This window comes from Cheilinus undulatus, linkage group 6, assembly GCF_018320785.1.
Source record: "Cheilinus undulatus linkage group 6, ASM1832078v1, whole genome shotgun sequence".
In the NCBI taxonomy this organism is placed as follows: Eukaryota; Metazoa; Chordata; class Actinopteri; order Labriformes; family Labridae; genus Cheilinus; species Cheilinus undulatus.
The window spans coordinates 19,357,340-19,376,635 of NC_054870.1; the positions used below are offsets into that span (position 1 = coordinate 19,357,340).

Sequence of the window (19,296 nt, forward strand, 5' to 3'; positions counted from 1 at the left end):
TAAGACAAAATAACAGCCACTTCTCTCTAAAATGTTCAAAGCTGATACAGTGATTCAAATCTCCCAGTACAGACACCCTCCATCTCCCCTGCTCCCTCTCACAGAAGATCTAACAGATCTAAGCTGACATCAACAGGAGGCTAACAGCGACGCTAGCGAGCACAACCTGTCATGCAGGCAGCGTTAGCGTAGTCCTGACAGCTAACAAGAGAAGACATCACATTAGCCTGCACGGCGGCTTGCTAGCAGAGCAGTTACCGCCGCCGGAGCACCTGACTGTGCTGATGTAGCTACAGTTGTAGGATTCACTCATGCTTTAAGAGTCTGACACTGGCAAGCATGCAGCCGGCAGCATGATAGCACAACACCTGACAGCTGGGTAATGTCAATGTGCAACCTCTTTTTCCAGCAGCAGTGAGGACGCAGAGGGGCAGGGGGTGCTTGTGTTTTGGCCGAGGTAACAGGAGGTGGATGTCAGTGACATTTAGGAGTCCTTGCTTTTTTCTTCCATTCATTTTTGCTTTGTTTCTTTCTCTTGGCTTTCTTGATCTGTTTGTGCTTTTATTTCATTATTTTTTTGTATGTGTTAGACGTTCTTTGTGCCTCTTTTGTTTCCTGCCTATCTTTTACTTTTCACCACACAAAGATCTAGCTGTTTAGACTGATAAAATGTTTTACTTTTTAAAAGATTGCTGTAAGTTGGAGAACTTCAGTTTTCCTTAGTTTAAATTTCACAAAATCATTATGCCATTCAAACTAACTCCTTTAAAATGGCAATACATTCCAAGGTGCTATCATCGTTTTTAAAAATTTTTTTTTGGAATAATTATAGCCATTCATCTCCCTTTTTCTTTTTTCCCATGTCTTTAAAATTTTTCAAAGTGTCATATTTTATCAAGCTCCCCTTACATCTCTTACATTAACCCTCTGACACCTGCCTTGTCATATACAACAAGAAGTGACACAGGTTACGAAAAGCTAATTAACTTTTGAGCCACAACTAGCCAATAATGTTATCTTTGCCTTCAAATCCCTAAGGAAGCCTTTCAGGACTTGAAATGTTGTCGATTCGCGAGGGTCATTGAATATTAAATCCACACCAGTAAATCCGACATTTAACCCCCCCCCCCCTTTTTAAATCATTTTTTAGCATCTGTGCTGCAAGTGGCTAATAGTAAATGACATTTTGTATCCCAGAATGCTTTGTGAGGCCTGGGCAACCAATGGCAGGCTGTTCTTTTCTCCCATCATGCTTTGTCAAACTGTGCAACTCTTACTGCACATAGATCCTGATGGAGACAGCCTGAATAGCACATAATGGAGAGAGACAGAGAGCCTGTGATGTGGCCTTCTGTGTCACTGCAGACAGAAACAGCTTTGAATAGTGGCGCAAATAGAGCCAATACAAAGAAGCACAAGCACCTATTTGTCAATATGTCAACATTTTGATTTTTTAATTAATTAATTTATTTATTTTTGGCCACAGAATGATTATTTCTCACTTTTTAGTCCTAAGAGATTGGAGAACAAGTTAGTTTGCAAAAAGTCTTGGTCATTATTGTTAACTGTGTGTTACTTAGCAGTAAGGCAACACTTTGGTTTCATGAATGCATTTCTCATAATGAGGGAGAAAAGTTGTTTAAAGGGCCATTACTGGTTTGTGCTACAAATAATCCCAGAATGCTCTGCAAGTCGCTCATAGTGCCAGGGAAAAATGAAACTATTAAAAGCTTTTCTCCCTCATAATGTGAAAATAGTAAGGGAAACCAAAACACTGGTTTGCATACAACATGTGGAGTGCTGTTTTTGTTGAACAACTCACAGCTCAGAAAAAGAAGTAAGCAGTGGAGGTGGGCTGTGGTGAGCAGTGCATCTCTATTTGTTGTTGTTTTGATTGAGGGCCCCCTGGTGATGGAATTTAAAGGCTTGGTTTGTTTTAGGCTTGCTGCAAATACTTTAAGTCACAAACACACCAATACAAAGTGCCATTTTTTAAAGCTGACAAGCACATATGCAGCTTGGTTCAGATTAGGAATTTTGCCCAGATAGCTCACAAATCTTTGAGTTTATAAAGTTGATAATTCATCAAAGTTGATAAATTAAGATCAGAATTATGGTTAACTAGGAGTGTGGCTGTTCTAACTGGCCCACGAATGTGTTGTAGCTGTTTGCTAGTAAATTTAAAGGGATATTTCTGTATTTTTGAAGTTTGGTTGTACAAGGCGATAGTAGCTGGTGACAGTCATGTTTCCTTGGACCAAACAGCTGTTCAGATATGCAGAGGCAGAGGAACACATAGCTGGTAGCTCTCCATGTAAAATAGTGCCAAACACACCGGGTGAAAATTAAATCTTCAAAAATTTTGACATAGTGTACAATTGCACCAGCCTTGTTTTTTTTTTTTTTTTTGGCCCATTTGTACCTTAAACTCGCTATATTAAGCGCAGAAACAGTACCCATCTGCTACGCCGCACAGCCTAGCTTCTCTAAGTGCATCCTGTTTAAACTTACTGACATCACTGGAGATTAATGGCACTACTATCCCCAAGTACCTAATACAACTTCAAAAATAATGAGATATACAGTACATTTGAGACACTACTTCAGTAACATATTGTAAGGGTCACTAATACTATTTAACATCCATGTTTAATACAGTCTATGAGTTTTCCACATTACAGTGGCGCCTTCTACTATCTTACTAGCATTTTTGCCCAGGTTTATGACTTCTCTTACTTTAGCTTTCTGTTCCTTCCTTTCAGCTGCCGTTGCTCTTTCTGTTACATGAAAGTTCATTTAATGTTGCACATATTAGCGAAAAACCATCTGAGGTTGTAAACAAACCAGAGTTTTGCCTTCCTGAGTAAGGGTCACCGTCTGCAGCCCAGATTCTCCATCTGCCTTCCCGCCGTTAGTTTCAACTATCAGACGTGTATTTGTTTGTTTGGCGAGGGAAGCACCAGGCAGCAACATACTGATGATTAAAGCTTGGCATATAATGGACCAGAAATGAGTTTGTTTTGCGTGAAACAGGTGGCCACCCCGCAGCTAAATGTAAAAAAAAAACAAAAGCCCATTAACATGTCTGTGGTGGAGTGGAAAAAGCTGGAAAACAGGCCTTCTGATGGAAGACAAGGGCAGAGGAAGCTGCAGTGAGCTTGTTGATTTGCCATTTTTGAGTTCTAAAAAAGATCAGGTATAATCAGAAAGGCTTTCATGATTTTACCTCACAACAAGTTCTTCAGTACTTTATGCAGGATTCTTTATATCTGTGTGTGTTTTCAGTCGTGCTATGTAGACCCCATGCTGATAAAGGCCTCGCCGCCTGCCTTTGTTCATCTGACATTTCCTCACTAATGAAGTTGGCCTGCCCTCCTCTACCGCCTCTCTGACTCCCTACATGCCCCCACCACCTGCCAGTCCTCCCTCTTCTTCTTCCTCCTGCAAATCAAACATTTTTACTTTGATCTCTGCTCCTGACTCTTCTCTTCCTCTCATCTCTTTGTCTTTTTCAGCTGCTTTCCTGACCTCTGTCTTTCTTCCTTCTCCTTCCTCCTCATTTTCTCCCTAATTTCTGCTTTTTTCTTATTGGCCTCATCAATTGTAAAAGGGATTTTCTATCTTATCAAGGGACCCGTTTTAACATAAATTTGGGCCTAAATGACAAATAAGTCAGTATTTGTCATTTAGTGTAAGTAAACCCCCAGCTCAGAGCTCACTTCAGAAATTTGAAAAATACCCAAAAAAATGGGCAGTTAGAAACTGAGAGGAGGAAAAGGAAAAGGACGGGGTTTTCCCGATGACGCGAGAGTGACAGTGACATCCCCTTGCCAGAAAGTGACACAGAGTCCCGCCTCAGAGCAATCTTTTGAGTGGAGGATTTTTCCCCTCCAGAGTCGCCCGGAGCAGGCTGTAGTGTTGTGGTGGACTGTGGTGGTCCTGAGCACTACCTGTTTGGGCTGTTGGCTCCAGCACTGGCATTACTAAAGCTGGAGCCCTCAGTACCCAGGCAGTGCAGGGGTGCAGGAGAGGATGGGAGTGGTCTCTGAATGGTAAAGTTGGTTAGAGGCAGTAACATTCTACCTTTTATGTAAAGTTTGTGACATACATCACATAAGCTACGCCTTTTCAGGAAAGATTTTTCAAGGCAGATATCCGTCTGGGCTAATTAAAAGCCATGAATGCAGCTTTTTATCAGTTTGGTGCAAATGTCAGAAAAATGTCGGTGGGGGGGGGGCTGGTTACCTCAAGTGGCAACCTTAGGGCCTGAAAATAAAACCAATGCGGAAGTGGAAAAAAATGCAATACAGTGAGCGTCCACTTGAGGCTGGCTGCAGGAACACTGGAAGACCTGTTTGAACACATGTTAAACAGCTGTTTTTTACACATGTTAAAAACAGGTTCACAGCCTGGTCCAAAAAAACAAACATGTCTCATCAGCTAATGTCTTCTTGAGCTCTCACTGTGCAGGGGGTGGATTTTTTTGTACCACAGTGGTTTTGATTTTATTTTGGAAAACCTCACTTTGGACTGATTGGCGCATCTCATTTGATTAACAGATAGCTCGACAGGCAAAAGCTATGTTTCTGTCAACCAGAATGCAAGCTAGGTAGCTGACGGGAAGTTGAGTTACTAGAAGGGCCATTAGGTTGATCCAAAGTTCAGTTGAAATCGCGATTTCAATATGGAAGCCCCTGCGGATTGGCTTCAAGACTTTGTCCAAATCTTTCTACAGTCTATGAGTTACCTTGGAAATGTCTACACGCAAATCAAGGCTGTCAACTCTTGATGACAAAAATACATGCCACCGAAGTATGAAGCGATTGATGGTGAAACTACAAAATATTTTGACATAATTTCAGAAATATAAATGATAATAAAGATTAAGTTCAGAAAAAAGGTACATATAATGTTTGAAAGCTTGAAAAGCCAACATTAAAGACAAATAAAATAAATGGACTGTGGGATTAGTTTCCTTCCTTTTAAAGAAATCTGTGCACAATCTTGTACCCTTACCTTTTTCTCTGTTTTTGACTGCAGTTTCTTCTCTGAATTTTATGTTTTATAGACATGAGTACTCAAGCCAGCTAGCTTGGTAAATGCTTTTAAAGCATTGTATTAAAGATTTTATGAAATGTCTATGGGATGTTCTGAATTTCACTTGCAGAACCAGTGCTGAAAAGTGGGCGGGCGCTGTTGAGCTCTATTTAAATAATGCAGAGCACAAGCCCTGTGATTGGTCCGCTGGGTTGCATGGGGTGACTGCCAGTCTTTTAATCATCTATATTGTGTGTACACTGGTGTGAAATAAGTGGCTGCAGAAAGCAACCAATTTGCTAGATCTACCTGCTGAAATTAGAAAATAGCGCTTGGGCATTTCCTCTTCACTAAGTGGCTGAACAAACATAAACTACTCGTTCCATCTCTTCTGATACCTCCATTTTTTCTTCTTTAAATGATCAACTACTGCTCAGTGTTTATCAGCTCGACATAATGCACCCGGTTTAATTCTCTGTGGTTTTCTGTACACAAACAGAGAACATGATGGGACCACAAACTGGACATATAAAAAGCATGTAAACTACACTGCCATGCATTTCTGCAGACATCTGCAGAGTGATGCAGAAGTACCAATGCACAAGTACAATGTGGTTACAAGGCTGCAGGTCACTATGGTTTATCTGTGGCTTAGATTTGATGCAGAGGTATAAACCAAGCATAGCATACTACTGGTGAAGATTTTGCGGTGGCTCTACAGATGCTACTGAAAATTTCTCAGTGGCAAACTAATAATAGTAATAACTAGAAAAGCACTCAGAGAGTGCAGACCTCTGCCATTAGCCCTATCTCATAACAGTCCAGAATCCTTTAAAAAATTCCTGGATCCAGATGGTGATCTGGATCTCTCCCAAAATCTAATCAGTTCTTCTTTATGCCATTTCTGACATTTCCTGAAAATTTCATCAAAACCTGTCCATAACTTTTTGCGTTATGTTGCTAACAAACAAACTGACAAACAAATAAACCCTGCCGATCACATAACCTCCTTGGCGGAGGTAATAAAAATAATGTTTATTTATTTAGCACTTATCAAAACCAAGTTACAAAGTGCTTTACAAAAACATCAAAGTCCATCAGTGAAAAACACGATAAAAAGAAAAATAATCATTGATTAAAAATAAAATACACCAAGTAGTAGCAAAAGGTTCGGCAGACTAGATAGAAGAATAAAAAGAAAAGAAAAATTGGATGTGATATTAAAAACCTTGACCAATGGAAAAACAATGACATAAACAAGGGATCATAAATAAAACAGTTCACAAGAAGGCTTTCCAATAAAGATATGTTTTTAAAGGGGATTTAAAAGAAGACACTGATGTAGCTAGTCTGAGATCCTCAACTGTAGGTAACCAATGTCTAACTGTACATGAATAGCATGTTATATAGTTTGAAACAGTTTCATGGCTTCACTTACATTTTTTATCTTGGAACAACAATTAAAATCATAATCTTTTTTTTTTCCTTCCTCTATAGCAGCTGATGAGAGAGCGACAACAGATGGCGAGTCGTCCCTTTGCTTCGGTAGCAGTAGCACTGGAGGTGGGCAGAGACCAAGAGGAGCTGCTACAGGTAAATTAAAATTCACAACCAAATAAACACCTACACAAATGAATGGAGACGAATGGTGTTAAAATCGAGGAATACACAATGCAGTCACTGAACACACTGTGTTTATATCCATGTGTGCTGAAACAGCAGGAGCTTTTGGCAAGTCTGACACTGAGATATCCCAGAGTAAGTGTGACATAAACACAGACTTGCAAAGATACAAATACAGACTTGGCCCTCTGACCGTCTGCCATACTGGTGTTGTGAGCCTTCTGTGTTTGTGTTTGAATAAAAACAGGATGCCTAGACAGTTATGACAGTTAAAAAAATGGATTAACTGGGCTTTAAGGCTGGAGGAAAACTTCCAGTTTCACCATGCACTTGTGTATGGCAGTATCATTAGTAAATATACTTGCTCATATACGACACGTCACTGGAGACCATCACCAGAGGATACATGAGAGAACTCAGGCCATAAACAACTCCATGATATGTGGGGTCCAAACTACAAGCATGGAATCATTGAACATGGGGATAATTCTGTGCTTAAAATAAACATCATTAATCAAGAGTAACAACAGATCAGCTCTGACTGATGACAGGTGGTCAGAGGTCTCATTTATAAAACAGTGCATAGAATCTACATGAAAATTGCACATAAATCCAAAGTCGGCATCCGCTCATAAAATTCAGATATATAAAGCACTGTGCACGCACGTCATACACATTTCTTTTAATCCCAATCCAGCTGGAACTGTATGCACATAGGTCTGCTTCCTGCTCTGCTTTTTACATATACATTCAGCCTTAAACAGTAAATGCAAAACTCCTTCTCAGTTAAAATACTTATCAATGATCTGGCAGAGCAAAGGCTTTGGTGTTAAACTATGACAGCAGAATGGCGGGCCCGTCCTTTACCCAGCTGTGCTCTTGTAGATGTGTCTCTGTGCCCAGGCGAGCTAACATCTTTGATATGTTTGTATTTTCTAATAACTCACTTAATATTCAGTGACATCTTCTCAGAACACTCGATTAAGTTTCACCTATTTTTCAAATGATTCTTCTCTGTTGCTTCCCTGGGTTGACCTGTTGGCTGCATTGTTAAACATTGCCCCACGCTTGGCGGTGGTATTGCTATGTTTGGTCCGTAAGCTTTCAGAGAACAGAAGACAGAAAGGTCTGCCCGTATCCTTATGTGGTTAAGACGTAGAGCATAAATGAGCCTAAATAGTGCCAAAAAATATATTAGAATCTTAAAAGAAATGAAAATACATAGAGGTGATAAAAAATGTGTTCAGTGACAAGAGTGCAAAGTTGAATTGGAGTGGTGCAGAGACCACTGTGTCTCTGTTTTATTTGTGCGTCATGCAGGGCGGTGATATCTTTTTCAAACAAAAAGCACACTTTGTCATCACAAGGAAATATTTTAAATTATTATTGGTGCTATGATATGCTGTTTCAGGTTTCTTGGTGTTTGGATTTCTACATCAAAAGATAAAGTTACGGTTTGACCACCAACACGCAGAAAATGAATGTAAACTTTGGTAATGAAACAAATTACAGTTTTTAAATGTATTGTCACATTTTCACATTAAAAATATGTCTCTCTTGGCATTTGTTCAAAAATGAAACTGATAACGTTGACATGCATAGTGGAATAAGGATTTGTATTGTGAAATTAATTGTTTTATATGCAGTCATACAGCGATTCCCACAGAAATAAACTGAGTTTAATGCAATATCTACACTTGATTTACTACATATCCATGGTTTGGATCAGCAAGAGAAGCTCAAAAAGTGGGCATACAGACAGAAAGAAAGAATCACATCATAATCTTTGTTTTCAGAAAATGTAGTGAGAACTACTGAGAGAAGTCTGTTGTTTCTGGAGGAGAACTGAGTTGTGATTCATCAAATTGGCAGCAACTCAGATGGACAGTCTGACATCATCTGGTTTGCTTGGAATGCCCAGAGATATCCCACAGCGCATTGCACGGCCAAGTCAACATCGACCCTCGTCAATTCAGGAAGAATGACGGCAGCTATACCATTGTTTTGTGATTAGAGGGCTGCAGTGGGTATGTTCAGCTAAATGTTGTGGAATTAAACAGCATTCAGGACATGGACAAGCACTCTGAATGCTTGAGCTGAGGTGAGAGCACTGAATCATCAGTGTCACTGAACAAATGTGGAGCTTTTTTGCACAAAAGCTCCCTTGGTGCCATTGTCAGATCAGCTGTTAACAATCACAATGCAATTACTCTGGTGAAGGTTGATGGTTGTAGAGATTTCTCAATACAATTTCTTCCTTCTTAATGCTGATTCTGACACCTAGACATGATTTCTGCCAGCACTGGGTAATAATTGGCAAATCTTGGGTAACTAATGTTGTGTTACAAAGTCCTGTGATGAAGTGTGACACAATGCTATACAGTATGATCTGATAGGATGTGTTATGAAGCAAGTCAATGGCCCCTTCCTCTTTTTACTGCTGTACAAAATATCTAGACATGATTTTTGCCAATTGGTACTGGGTTGGCAATCCCTAAAATGTACTATACAATAGTAAACAATGCGATTGATACTTAAAAATACACTATGATACAATATGGTACAAGTTGATGACCCATTCTTTTCTTTACTGCTGTACAAAATGATCTCCAGTAATGATTTTTTGCCAACAATGATACAAAGTGATACAGTGCAATACAGTACAAAGGGATGCAATGCGATATGGTACGGTAAGCATGGATATGATAAAAGACATTGGCCCCTTCTTTTGCCTGCTGTCTAAAATTTCCCTTCATTTTTCTTCTCCTCATTCATTCAGCTAACTTGAAATGTAATATGATATGACAACATACGATACAATGAGTGACATGTGAACCTTTCTTTTTACTGCAGTCAAGCATCATCCCACTGACTTCTTTTCATCTTTTACATAGCACCCCATTATTGTTTATGTTTTGGAAGTATGGTATGTGACACCCACAAACATAATAAACCACAAACGTAATAGCAGTTGCTCTTTGCAAACAAAATAACTATTATATTTGCGCCAATGTGTGTTTTGTTCGCCATAAAACAGAAAGTTTCAAGGTGCAAACTTCCTGAGACTGACAACAAATTTCCAAAAATCCTCAGAGTGCTGTTTTAACACATTTAAATTAACTTTAATAAGAATCATGGCTCTACCAGTGTCTCGAGACTCTGAAAAAATGACTTCCTGTTTCATGGGGAACAAGAAATGGCTACGGTTCCATTTTTTGCTGTGACTTGAGCTTGAGCTGACTTCAACCCACTGGTGTGAAAAGGCTACAACAAACAACAATGACCACAAACATTTAGTTTTTATGTTCATATTACATTTGCAACTGCAGTTTTTTAAACAGCAGAGATTTTTGCCTTGCAAACATAAAAAAATCCATGCAACTGTAACTGTTCGTAAGTTTATGGGAATTTTTTTATTATGTGCGCCATTGGTAACATTTGTGGGATAATTATGTTAAAAACTGCAGATTTGTATTATGTTTGTAGTTTATTACATTTGTGGGCAGTAAATATGTTTGCAGGTGTAACATGGTATCACAACCATTTTGACTGGCACGGTGGTGATCACACTTTAAATTGTATAGTTAGTCAGTACCAATCTGTATTGGAACAACTTTTGGTGTTTGCTGAGCGCTAAGCCCCATAAACAACATATAAGCCTACCAAGGTTTTCTAGTTAAAACTAGTAATACTAGTAGTATAATCTTTAAACCCGCCAATGAGTTGGAGCTAGAGAAGAAGAATAGCAAACTTTTAATTCAAAAGTAGGAAAATATGCAACATTTGTGATGTTGAAGGCATCTTCAGGTTTGTGGCTTTGACATTTAACTTGCTCTGCCTTTAAAGTAAGTAAGCACAAACACAACTCAGCTCAAAACTGTTTGCATTAGGCCTCAGGAAAGTACTGATTCTTACAAAGGTGGAGGGTTGAGGGGAGAGAATGCAGCTGCTTTCAATAGCCCACTTCTCATTTAGCTGTCCTGGGTGTGAGTGTCTGCACTCCCTCTCTGGTTCTCTAACATGCAAGCACCTCACCTTCACCAGCCGACCCTGAAGGGTCCTCATGAGACAGGGTGGGTTGGAGTGTGGGCCCTCAGAGAGCCAGCTGGCCCCTTGGCTCATATCAGCCTTTTGTATGGGGACAATACAGAGTACATGCAGTGTGACAGTGGTACTTTGCACCAAATCAGATGTTCTCTTCTTCTGAGGTTGAGGAGGAGGAGGCAGTCGTTCAAATGGTGGAGTCACCTCTGTTATGAAATCTCAGTGACATTCACACACAGGGTTTAGATAAACAGAGAGCAGTGGAGTGAAATGTTGTGCTGTGAATAGCAATAAATGAGTGTCCAGTGTGATATAGAAACACAGAGAAAGAGTGTTTTTGTTTGAATAATTTGGCTTGTTGGTTTTTTAGCATTAAAGAGGGTGGAGAGAAGATAGACATAGACACTAACCTACCCTTTTACTGCCTCAGATACAAACTAAGGGACAGAATGTATGCACCCCCTGTGGTATTCTGTGAGTTACACATTGCAGGATAGGTATAAACCATAATTTCCACAGGGTTCATCTGCACAGTGTTTCATCAGCTCCACATGCTCGAGAGATGATCACTCTGTCTGTAGTCAGCGCTTGTGTTTCTACGGCATGCACCGTGATCTGTCTTTTGCATGAGCCGGAAGCACCACTGTGCTCTTCTCCATCTATTTTAGATAGAACACCTGCCAGGACCTGTCAGCCTGAACAGAGCAGACTGACTTGTACAGGAAGTCATGCACAGAAATTCAGAGCATCTATCCAGATTCAAATCAAAACACCACGTACAGACTTCTGGTCATATATCCCCTCACTATATCAACTTTACATTAAAACAGGAAGTAGTGAACAGCAAATTCGCTGCACACAGGCTAAATAACATGTTGCTTGCATGTTGTTCTCTTTATTCTCACATTAACTTGTAATGCAGCTGCTCATGGCTGCAATGTACTTCAGAAACGGACACAGAAAGCAAGGTAATCTGCTTTGCAAAATCACATATTGGATCCTCTAGGTTTTTGGGATAACTAACCTACAGCTACCATTTTACGAGAACTGGACCAAATTTCTTTATCAAATAAAGAGCAAATAACAGCACTGAAAACTTTTCATGACAGAAAGATGTTTTTGCTCTTCTGCCGACCTGCTCCAGCATGAGTTTGGGATCATTACCGCTGGGGTTTCGATAAACTGAAAGCAAGTGTATACAGTGGCTACTGCCACTGTATACACTTGAGTGTAGCTGTAAGAAAAGTGGCAGCTAAATCAGACCTTAACCACACTTCTTTTTTAAAATGCGCAAAGAGCCACACCAAAAGCTTCTCTTAAGATGTTTTCGCATGTCTCCTAAGAGCTTTAGAGTGAATTTTTGCCTTTGACATGCTTTGCCGTTGAGTAGCTCAGGTTAGCATTGGAGCTGCACATCTCTGCCACCTCGTTTTGTCTCGTCATTGTGATTGGTCTGTCATGAATAAGACAGACCCCATGTTTGTCCAATCAGATTCTGAGAATACTTTGAGAAGTCCAGCTTTTCTCAAACACTGTGTATGAGTGGTTTTCTGGATGAATGTGAAAATCTGGTATGTCGGTATAGGGCTAACAGGAGCAGTGTTAATTTGTTAAACTAAAATTATGACTGCTTTTACATCAGGGCTGTAAATTTAAAAATTATAAATGCAAATATACTGTAAATGTAGGCAGTTTTATATAATATACACTCATATATACTCATAGAAATGCACCTAGGCCCTGAAAACTACTATACCCAGAACACACAGTTGCAAAAGCTTTTCACTCCTCTTTAAAGTGAAGTCAGGTCATGTATTATATGAAATTATCATGGTAAGAAAAGTTCAGCTTTATTTTGGAGTTTGCTATTCAAAATGTTAATACATTTAACAACCTGAAAGATTTTTAATGAACACTGAAAACTGCCGTCTTTCAGTAATTTTCATTGTATTTGAGTACTCCACAACTTTGCAAGTCTTTTTCTGCACCTATCCCGACTTTATTGAAATAGGCTGTAGGTTTGAAATGTAGAACTTCGGTATATTCACAAAAATAATTATATATATATATACAATAAAACTGTGCAGTTTGAACTTTAAATGTTTTGTTTTTGTATTATATTCAATTGAATATAGGCTTAAGAGGATTTGCAAATTACTATTATGTAATTTTATTGTGATGTCCGAACTTCTTTGGAAATGGGGTTTGCACTTTTTTTCTTGCTTGTTCATCCTTCTACAGTAAGAACTTGTAAGATGCCAATGACATGACTAATCACCTATTTCAATTTGCTAGTGGCAGTATACGGCATAAAGACGTTTAATGATATGATCATTTCCAAGGTTTTCTGTAAATGAAATTATTCTGCTCTGATATTCAATAACACCTCCACACATCTCCCCGCTTGTCTCAGATTTCCTGTCCTCACCCAGCTTTAGCTGAAGGTTACAGACAATGTGATAAAATGCTATCTGTACACGATGCTTAATTAGTTTTTTTAGCTCTTCTTTGACCAGGTTGGTCTTGCTCAGATCTGTTTGGTTTATGTGCCATTGAAAAATCCTCCAGAGTACCTTCCCTTATCTCTGCCTCAGCCTGGTTTCCATTTCGTTCTTGAAGGTGAGAGACAATCGGGCAGAACGCTATCTTCACACTGAGGTTAATTACACAACATCTGGTTCATAGTCAGGCATGCAGCTTAGCATAATTGTGTAATGAATGAGGGAAAGGGAACATTTCCATGCTGTCCCGCTATTTTATGTCATCCCGATTACGCAGAGCAACAGAGTATGGGAAAACAAATAGAGTCATCATCACCCCATTTCATGCCATGTTTAGACAGCAAGCAACGAACACAACACCTGTTGTTTCCACGCTTGCACACTGATTTGGTCTGCAGAGCACAAATGGGAAAGAATGTAAATTAGAGGAGGAGGATATAATTGCATGGAATAGAGTGTGGTGTGATTTGATGGAGGATTAATGACTAATTGTATTTCCCACAGTATAGATATTCCATCTTTCATCCTATAGTGAACACCAAATGTAAGACAACTTTTCCATAGTTCCCCTGATGTTCTCCTTCACTTTATATATTACGAAAGTCAAATAAAGTATATGCTTTGCAAAAATATGTCCAATAAATCCAACGAGAAAGACACAGGAATCAGTATTGGCTTTTCTAATAGTGGTTATGTGGTTTAAAGGAAGATGTGTACTCTTTTAAATCATGTTATTTTCCTGTTTCATTCAATTTCCCATTTTAATCCAAGCCACATGTTTAGTTGTTCCATTCTTCTCTCAGTCAAAGGATATCAAATATTGCCACACAGGAAAATGAAAAGTACATGATTTATTATGGAAAGTTTTGGCTTAAACTCAAATTCATTGGACCATGTAATCTAAAACTGAAGCAGTGGTTGAGTGCTCTGCAGGACGGTATCTGAGCACAATAGGATGAGGTCTAGTATGCTATGGTGGAAAAATGTTGCATGCTATACAGGAAGCACATAATGGGGGGGGGGGGGGGGGGTAGACGACAAAATGAATGTTAAGCAAGTGAATGAAATTCAGGGCAGGCTAGATAAAATATAGGAGGAATGTGCCTAGAACTCTGTCTTTATGAAAGTACAAGCTTATTTCACTTTGCAATTTAAAATTAATTGTTAGTATGTGAATATACAGGATCTAAGGGATTCGCCCCCTTAGATGTTTTACTGTTTTACTGGTTCTATGTCAGTATTTAGTAGATGCACCTCTGGATGCAATCACAGCACTGAGTCTGTGTGGATAGGTCTCAATCAGACTTAAACATCTGGCCTCTGCAATTTTACACCATTCATCATTGCAAAACTGCTCAAGCTCAGTCAGGCTACACAGGAATGGGGCATGAACAGCCCTTTTCAAGTCCAGCCACAAATTCTTTATTGAATTGAGGTCTGGGCATTAACTCAGCCACTCCAGAACATTCATCTTGTTGTCTTTAAACCATTTCTGTTTAGATTTCACTTTTCTTTCCAGTCATTTTCTTACTGCTAAATAAATCTCCCAAGCCATAGCTCTTTTGCTGAAAAAGATTACCCTCCAGATTTTATTGTATTTTGCTGTATGCAATATACTCTATACATTTATACAGTAAGCCTTCCAGGGCCAGATGCCGAGAAACTTTCGCACAGCATGATGTTTCCACCACAGTGCTTTCTTTTGAAGCAGTGACTTTGGTAACTCATTTTATGATGGAGTATTTTGAGATTACAGTTATAATGTTTCCTGAGTAAAGACATTAGAGAAAAAAAATCACTACATTAAAAGAATGAAGTCTAAAATTAAAGATATATTTTTGGAGCTTTTTATGCCTTTATTCATAGAGGTGGACAGTAGATAGAGTTGGAAACAGGATTGACAGAGTGGGGGAGAGACATGGGAAAGTAGCCACAGGCCAGACTTGAACTGGGCCACCTGCCTGGAGTGCGCCTTAACTCACTAGGCCTTCTGTACCCTGAACTTGAGTCTAAACTTGATGAGAAAAAGTCAGAATATTTAACGATTCCCTTATTGTAGTCCAATTATCCCCAGATGGTGGCTTTTGGGCCAGGTGCAGCTTGTCAGTGCTAATTATCTGACCCGTATGGACCCTTTTCTTAATTTTACACAAAATTAAATTTGTCATGATGAGTAAAGTTACATGATCGTGACAAGTTAACCCACTCTACGTTTTATGACCACCTTTACTGCTACTCTTTTTAATAATTTTGCCTCAATTATTTTCTTCTATGACTTTAATACAGTTTTTGAGAATTTCTAACAACTGAACTTCCTCTTCTGTCTATTCTGATGATAAAATAATGGAAACAAAAGCGACAATGAAATCTGCAGTATATTACAACTTACTGGGATGCTCAAAACTCATCGATGTTTAAGCCTTTTATTGTCTTGATACAATTTGGTCCTTAGGATTAAGTTATTGGGGAACCATGCCAGGTTAGCCTTTATTTTTAGTTTTGAAAATAACAAAATACATTACACATGCATTGGTGCATCTGCACCAAGTAGCCATTGCAACTGTGCAAGAAGCTAACTCTACTCCAAAGAGGGGCAGACTGAGCAATAGACTGAGCCTTCTCAAGACATAACTTAATTATTACGTATAATGTTAAGACTTTCATCTTGTAGTAGTACAACTTTATCCATTAATATTGCATTTTTTTCTCTAATGATGTCAAGACTTTATTATGCAAGTCTGATATTTTTCTCTACAATTGGGTCCTAGTTATGCATTGTAATATATGTGCTACCATTTATACTGTTATCAGCATAATGAGCGATCATAATACAAGTGCAAATTGTTGATCTCAACATAATACCTAAATGTCTGATAGCATTGTGTTGATTTGCCTCCCTGTCATTTTTCTTCTCTGCAACCACAGTAACATTTAGTGCTTTTATGGTCATGTTTGGGCTCTGGAAAAAGAAAGATTTTAATTGTAAGAGGTTTTGCTGATTAAGATGTTAGACATAAAGCACACTCCAACTTAAAACAGCCTTTCTCACACCAAAACTTCCCTGTAAATAGGCACCAGCTGCATTTCCCATCAAAACAGAGGGAGAATGAGTTTTTTTTTTAACATAATTTCAAGGAGACAGCTTTTACATACAAATATGTTTGCACATTCACACACAAATACTTGACTGACTGGCCACCCGCTGTCAGATTCATGATTCATGTCCTGTCTAACCACATTTTGTTGCCATATGGGTAGGAATACTGTATCTCTACACAGTAAAAATCCCCTGAGCTTCCCTCTTGGGTTTCCTTTCAGAAGCTTCATCTGTGTTCAAACCACAAAGTCTTTGCCTGCCTCTGTGAGAACAAACAACTTAAGGATCCATCACAAAAGTATGTATAAATTCATGTGGACATGTGGTGTGCTAAAGATTCTCCAGGACACCTACAGGATGAACTTTAAATGCTCTCCAGGTGGTTTTCCTTCAAAGACAGACTATCTTTCCTCTGAAGACATACAATTACAGACACTTCTGGAACAAGAGCTGGTTCTATTTGAAGCAAATTTTCATATGGTGAGGTGTAAAAGCTGATTTTCTTCTGTAATGATACAAACTGCATGTGTCACAGCTGGAATACATTCTACTTTTGTCCTCTGTGGACTTACAATTATACTCCTCAAACAAAACGAACACTGCAGACTTAAGTCTGTGTTTTGAGAGGAAAGTTTTCCCATGGGAGCTGTGTGGGATGAGTCAGTGATGCAAGCTACATGTGTCACAGCTGGAAGTAAATTTGAAGGTCTGCACATTTTCATCCAAGCTACATAAATTATCTTCGGGGTTTCTCAGTGAAAACTTCCCTTCAAGTACAGCCTTGGAGAAAAATAGTAGCCACGTTCAGTTTTTTTTTATGATATCAAAGAAATTCTTACCTCTCTTTACGGGGCTGTCGCACTGACTTTGTGATACTTAAAGAGTCACCTCAACCAAATAGAAAAAAACATTCCATTTTAAACTTATTGATTAGAACGATATTAACCAGGGCTAAGAGAGATGACCCAACCTTATTTTTATCAATGGATAGCATTAAAACATTGTGGGGCTGCATGGTGGTACAGTGGTTAGCACTGTTGCCTCACAGCAAGAAGGTCCCTGGTTCACTTCCCAGTCAGGGCCTTTCTGTGCGGAGTTTGCTTCATTAAGCTTTGGTTCTGGTTGACTGACTACAGTGGAGGTGTCTTATCTATTATTTATTGTACATTGACTGTAACTGTCATTTACCTAATAGTCATGATATAGTCCATCCATCCAACTGTCCATTTGTCTGTCCCATCCCATCGCCCAACCAAACTACCATCAATCCATCTATCTGTATCTGTTATCCATCCATTCAATGATCTATCCATCCCAACCACAGATCCACCATCCATCCCTCCCTCCATCCATCTATCCCATAATCTATCCGTCCATCCCAACTCCCATCCATTCATCCATCTATCTGTATCTGTTATCCATCCATCCATGCAATAGTCTATCCATCCCAACCACAGACCCACCATCCATCCATCCATCCATCCATCCATTCATCCATCCATCCATCCATCCTTCATCCATCCATCCATCCATCAATACTACCATCCATTCATCCATCTATCTGTATCTTTTATCCATTTAATAATCTATCATCCCAACCACATGCCCACCATCAACCCATCCATCAATTAGTCCATCCATTCATCTATATCTGTCATCCATTCATCTATATCTGTCATCCATCCATTATATATAGATCCATTTCATCCATTCCATCCAGATATCATTCCTTAATCCATCCATCCCATCCATCCTCCATCCATCCATCTATCCATTCATTAGACCATCAGTCCATCCAGCCATCCATTGATCCATCCACCCCTTCATCCAGCCATCCACCCATCCCTCCCTTAATCCATCCCTCCCACCCATCCACAATCCATTCATTAGACCATCAATCTATCCAGCCATCCTATTAATCCATCCATTCATTGACCCATCCATTGACCCATCCATCTATCTACAGGTGTCATCCATCCACAACAATAATTTGTCCATCCCAACCACTGACCCACCATCCATCCATCCATCCATGCATCCATTAAATCCATCCATAATCCATCCATCTAACCATCCATTCATTCACCCATCTCTGTTAAATAAACAAGCATTACAGATGATACAGCCTGTTGTGTACTTATCAAAACAAAGTTTTGCAGATTTAAAAATAGACAAAAACAACCCAATATCACAAAAAACTAAACATAAACAATATCTACAGGAGTAATTTCTTATTTTATTCATTTATGTTGTGTTTCATCACATAACTTTTAGTGTCACAGGAGGACCATCCATGTGTAGTCAGTGCAACAGCTGATACAGTGGTTATTCAAGTACCACTCATGTATGCCAGTAAAGGACCAAGACTGGTTTACATTCACAACCAAGCTTGAAGACTTACAATGAAATGTGAAACAAGAATTCTTTACTTCTGCATGTTGGCAAATAGCTTTTAAAATGCTTTAAGTTTGATCATGTTTCTTACTCTCACTGCTTTCTAAAACCAGCAGGAGTGAGTTGGTGGGCAAGCTGGCGGAGTCCTGTTTTCCTATGCCTGGCTCTAGTAATTGGCACCTCTGGGTGATGCCGTTTGAGTTCATTAGCATGTTTCCAGTTGTACTCTTTTGGCAAAAATATCCTCATGCAACTGAGTTGAAGAAGTAGGCAGTGGGCTTGAATTCTGTCTCTTGGTCATGACATAACTCTTCTTTGAGTGTTTAGTTGTGTCATCTTCTTATTCCATCGTTGTTGAATAGCTTTTAGCAATAAATTACAAGCATTAGTGCCACCTGGATTTAGGTGTGGATACTGCCTTGTATGACTGCCCTTTTTTCTTCTCTTAGACATGTTAGACATGTATTCATATATGTGGCACTTATATGAAAAAGGGGAATGTTGATAGTATGCAATTTCAAACCAAATCCATTATTTAAATACAAGTAAAGCCACTCCATTAAGGTATATAGCTCTTCTTCCTCTTCCAAACTTAATCTG

General features: G+C 39.1%; 1 protein-coding gene across 5 annotated transcripts in view; it reads left to right on the forward strand.

Moving 5' to 3' along the window:
- atrnl1a (attractin-like 1a) overlaps positions 1-19,296 on the forward strand; it is a 450,037-nt gene that overhangs the window by 358,049 nt on the left and 72,692 nt on the right. For 4 of the 5 annotated variants that reach the window (XM_041790223.1, XM_041790224.1, XM_041790226.1 and 1 more), the window contains one exon: positions 6,535-6,630. In XM_041790223.1, coding sequence (XP_041646157.1) covers positions 6,535-6,630 — 96 coding nt within the window. The remainder of the gene's footprint in view (positions 1-6,534; positions 6,631-19,296) is intronic. The other variant, XM_041790225.1, reaches the window with a different exon arrangement.